The sequence below is a fragment of the Charadrius vociferus genome, unplaced genomic scaffold (assembly GCF_000708025.1).
Source record: "Charadrius vociferus isolate BGI_N301 unplaced genomic scaffold, ASM70802v2 scaffold794, whole genome shotgun sequence".
NCBI classification, from domain to species: Eukaryota; Metazoa; Chordata; class Aves; order Charadriiformes; family Charadriidae; genus Charadrius; species Charadrius vociferus.
The window spans coordinates 45142-49576 of record NW_009647837.1 but is presented as its reverse complement, the minus strand read 5'-3'; the positions used below and the strand labels follow the sequence as shown (position 1 = coordinate 49576).

Sequence of the window (4435 nt, the reverse complement as noted above, 5' to 3'; positions counted from 1 at the left end):
GATGGAGGTCCCGGGGTGAGTTCGTCGAGTCCCCCCGCGTGGCCCGAGAGCTGGCCGAGCGCTCCGGAGTGGGACGGGGTGTCAAAGAGATGGAAGGACGAGCTGAGGTGGGAATTGCTGATGCCACCGGTGTCTGGTGGCAGCCAGGGAACGCGGCACAAACCCCGACTGGGAGCACTGGGAGGTGCTGCCCGTGCCGCTGCAGCCGAGGAGAAACCCCAGGGGAAGTGGAGAAGCTGTCGTCCCGGGGAGAATCTGAAATGAGATCCCACCTGGAACCCCAAAGTTACCGTGTGGGTATGAGAGAAATCTGAAGCGAAGGTATGAAGCGGTGGTGGCTGGAGGAGACCCGGAGGCGAAGCCGACCAGCGTGTAGAGTCTGAATTTCTGCCCCCCGGACAGGAGCACTGCCCCTGGCTCGGAGAGCGGGGGGATGTCTGCGTAACAGGCACCGGTTGGGGCTCAGTTTCGGAACCAAGGAGCCTCTTTCCATGCCCAAATAGAAGCGGGAACTTCAGCCTGTTGCTTGCAGACTACGTGGCTTTTTATTTGGGTTTTTTTTTTTGTGCGTTTCCCTTTATGCATCGTTCCCTTCCCAAAGAGTCACTCGTCGAAGTTACAAGATAGGTTTTAGTTGATCTCCATCTAAGCAGCTACGCTGCTGCTCCTCTGTTGCTCGTCAGGAAGGTGGAAAATTTGAGGTATGACTAGAATGATGTCTCTTTGGTTGTTGAGGTATTAACATTTTTTGCATTTTCCTCTCTCCAGAGCCCCTTGCCCTGCCAGTTCCTGGATGCCAAGCGCCTCCTGCTCACGCAACTGATGAATGTGTGAAGAAGAAGCTGACCAGGAGAGGGACTCCTAAGCAGCTGCTAAGATGGGCATGAGGATCAAGTTGCACAGCACCAATCACCCCAACAACCTGCTGAAGGAACTCAACAAGTGCAGGCTCTCCGAGACCATGTGCGACGTCACCATTCTGGTGGGCACCCGCTCCTTTGCTGCGCATAAGGCTGTTCTGGCCTGCGCCGCAGGCTACTTCCAGAACCTCTTTCTAAACACGGGGCTGGATGCTGCTAGGACCTACGTAGTGGATTTCATCACACCGGCCAACTTCGAGAAGATCCTCAGCTTTGTGTACACCTCGGAGCTCTTCACAGACCTGATCAACGTGGGCGTCATTTACGAGGTAGCAGAGCGGCTGGGCATGGAAGATCTGCTGAAGGCCTGCCATTCAACCTTCCCTGACTTGGAGAGCTCAGCCATCACGAAGCAACCCTCCTTGTCCATGAGTGAAGGCCGGTCAGGTCCTCTGAGCAGCACCTCCTCAGAGCAGAGCCATTCTTTGGGTGAAATCCGGAGCGGCGGGGAACATTTTGGCCCTGAACGGAATTACATCTTGCACGGGGAAGCAGCAGGCAGCTACAAGGAGGATGAGAGGAATACCGTGAGCGAAGCTAGTCAGACTCTTCCCCTGATGCATCCGCAGCAGCCTCCCAAGACAGAACAGGAATCGGACCAGGGGCAGTTCGCTCCTGCTGCAAGTGCGGCGACCCAGCCCAGCTTGGGCGGTGTGAACATCGTCGTTCGAACCACGACAAGCTCCTGCCAGCAGTATAAGGTCCAGAGCAATGGCGACTATGGCAAGGGCAGCTTCTTTACCGCTGATCCTTCCCTGGACATCTCCACGGGGAGCAACTCCTGTCCCAGCAACAGTGACCACTCCAAAGAGCAAGGTTTTGGGCAGATGGATGAGCTTCAGCTGGAGGATTTGGGCGAGGACGAACTGCGTTTCGAAGATGCCAGCGAAGAGCTGGGCCCGTCGGAAGAAGTTATTGAGCTGAGTGATGACAGTGAGGACGAGCTGGCCTTTGAGAACGACAGCCAGGATAGCAAGGCCATGCCCTGCCAGGTGTGCAAGAAGGTCCTGGAGCCCAACATCCAGCTGATCCGCCAGCACGCGAGAGATCACGTTGATCTGCTCACCGGGAACTGCAAGGTCTGTGAAACCCACTTCCAGGACCGGAACTCCAGGGTCACTCATGTTTTGTCCCACATCGGCATCTTTCTCTTCTCCTGCGACATGTGCGAGACCAAGTTCTTCACCCAGTGGCAGCTGACCCTCCACCGACGAGAAGGGGTCTTTGACAACAACATCATTGTCCACCCCAGCGACCCGCTGCTGGGGAAGATCACCATGTTTGGGGGAGGGCCTGGCTCAGAGCTGGCGTGCGCTGCCTGCGGCAAGCCTCTGGCCAAAGATTTCCACACCATCCGCAACCACATCCTGGACCACGTGAACTTGAAAAGCCAGACGTGTGGCGTGTGCGACCAGAGGCACCTCAGTCTCTGCAGCCTGATGTGGCACACTCTGTCGCACTTGGGGATCTCGGTCTTCTCCTGCTCTGTTTGTGCCAACAGCTTCGTGGATCGGCACCTCCTGGAGAAGCACTTGGCCGTTCACCAGAACGTGGAGGAGACTCTTTTCCGGTGCCACTTCTGTGGCCAGAGCTTCAAGCTGGAGGCGGCGTATCGTTACCACGTCAGCCAGCACAAGTGCGGGGGCAGCCTGGACATCCGACCCAGCTTTGGAGACCGTCTCCAGCAGCAGGGCCTGCAGAAGAGGAAGCTGCCGGAGGAGTTCCTGAGTGAAGATTTGGCGCTGCAAAACCAGCCAGGCAACAGCAAGTACAGCTGCAAGGTCTGCGGGAAGAGGTTTGCCCACACCAGCGAATTCAACTACCACCGGAGGATCCACACCGGAGAAAAACCTTACCAGTGCAAAGTGTGCCACAAGTTCTTCCGCGGCCGCTCCACCATCAAGTGCCACCTGCGGACGCACTCGGGAGCCCTCATGTACCGCTGTACTGTGTGTGGGCATTACAGCTCCACGCTCAACCTCATGAGCAAGCACATAGGCGTGCACAAAGGCAGCCTCCCCCCGGACTTCACCATCGAACAGACTTTCATGTATATCATCCATTCCAAAGATGCGGAGAAAAACATGGACAGCTGATGGGGTGAGGCAGGGCAGGGCCAGGAAAGGAGCAAACGCTGATTACAGAAGCTGTGGAAAAAATGTCATTTATTTTATTTAATGGTCAGGCATCACCAATGGAATCCTCCTTTTCTATGGTTTTTTTTTTTTTAATTTGTTTTTTTTGGCCTTACTAGGGCTTTTTAGATTGGTGGCATTGTACAAGTTAACAGAACGTAAGCTACGTCACTGTTTCCAAGAAGTCTGTCGTGTTTACTTACCTCTGGTCCTGTTAGAGGCCATCGAGTTCTGTGTTTTTAGTGTTTCTCACTAGGTTTGGAATCTAGATTATTTTTTTTTTAACCTTTTAGCCCACTCGACTAGGCTAACCCTCAGTTTGAGCTTGTCCACAAACTGATGCTGCTAAGATTTTTCACACCTGACCTCAGTAGAGAGGGACAGAGCCAGAGGAGGATGGTGCTGGACTCGAAGAAAAGGAAAAAAAAAAAAAAAAAAAAAGGAAAGAAAAAAGGAAAAAAGACTCGTTCTCGGCATCACTGGGGTTCTGCTGCTATTGCGAGGAGATAAGCAAAGTACGTGTCACCGAATCAGCCTTGAAGTCGCGTCAGGGGAGATGAGCAAGCAGCACGTGAGTGTGCACACGCAAACGAGGAGGGTTGCCTGGCGGTAAATGAGTAGGAGGGAGATTGTCGCTCGCCAGGGCAGTTCCCAGGCAGTGCCGCTGGTCTGCGGGAGCCCTGCGGGAGGCTGCCAGTTTCTCTGCCGTGCCCGTTACACACCGCTCGCTTGTGCCCCGAAACCCCAACTCCGAAGGAGGAGACGAAGGAGTGACACCAGCGCTCTGAAGAGCCCAAGCAGCGGGGCGGCTGCGTGCAAGGAGAGTGGCGGCCGCGTGAGCAGAGCGATCTCTCGAAGGGCAGGCGAAGCAGGTTCGTGTCGTGGGGTTGACTGCTCCATGGGAGATATTTTGCGATGCCACGGTCACACCTAACTTCTGCCGGCCCGCAGCTGGCCGTTGAGAGCATGCCGACGTCTCCTCGGCTCTCCTCTGCCGATAGCAGCCATGCACGTTGTGCTCTGCCGGCACGGTGTGTCCCAGGGCTGCCCGCTGCTGGAAGTGCTGGACGCCGGAGAGCGGCGTCGCTGCGGCTGCGTGGATCCCAGCAGACAAGACGTGATGAAGCTTTGCCTTAACTCCCAGGAAGGTACATTTGAGAAGGACTCTTCTCTCTGCTGAAGGGATAGCCCCCTCCCGTGGCTGCCGCCATGGATCACCGCATCCCGGACATGTCTCGTGGCAAATGTGTGTTGCAGGATGTTGTTGGTGCCATGTGAGTTCGTTCATCTCTTGTCGAATCGTGCTGTAACTTCAGCAGGCGCCTGCCAGGGGCTGCGGTGCAGCGGCTCCGGGAGCCGGCAGCGATAGCCGGGGCGAAC

General features: G+C 55.8%; 2 protein-coding genes across 2 annotated transcripts in view; both read left to right on the top strand.

The window, feature by feature from the left end:
* MYO1A (myosin IA) overlaps positions 1-834 on the top strand; it is a 16773-nt gene extending 15939 nt beyond the window's left edge. The window contains exon 15 of the mRNA XM_009882818.1: positions 769-834. Within this exon, the coding sequence (XP_009881120.1) occupies positions 769-834 (66 nt within the window). The remainder of the gene's footprint in view (positions 1-768) is intronic.
* A 43-nt stretch (positions 835-877) lies between these two features.
* ZBTB39 (zinc finger and BTB domain containing 39) lies at positions 878-3016 on the top strand. The gene has a single exon (XM_009882809.1). The coding sequence runs from the start codon at positions 878-880 to the stop codon at positions 3014-3016; it is 2139 nt and encodes a 712-aa protein (XP_009881111.1).
* The last annotated feature ends 1419 nt before the right edge of the window (positions 3017-4435 follow it).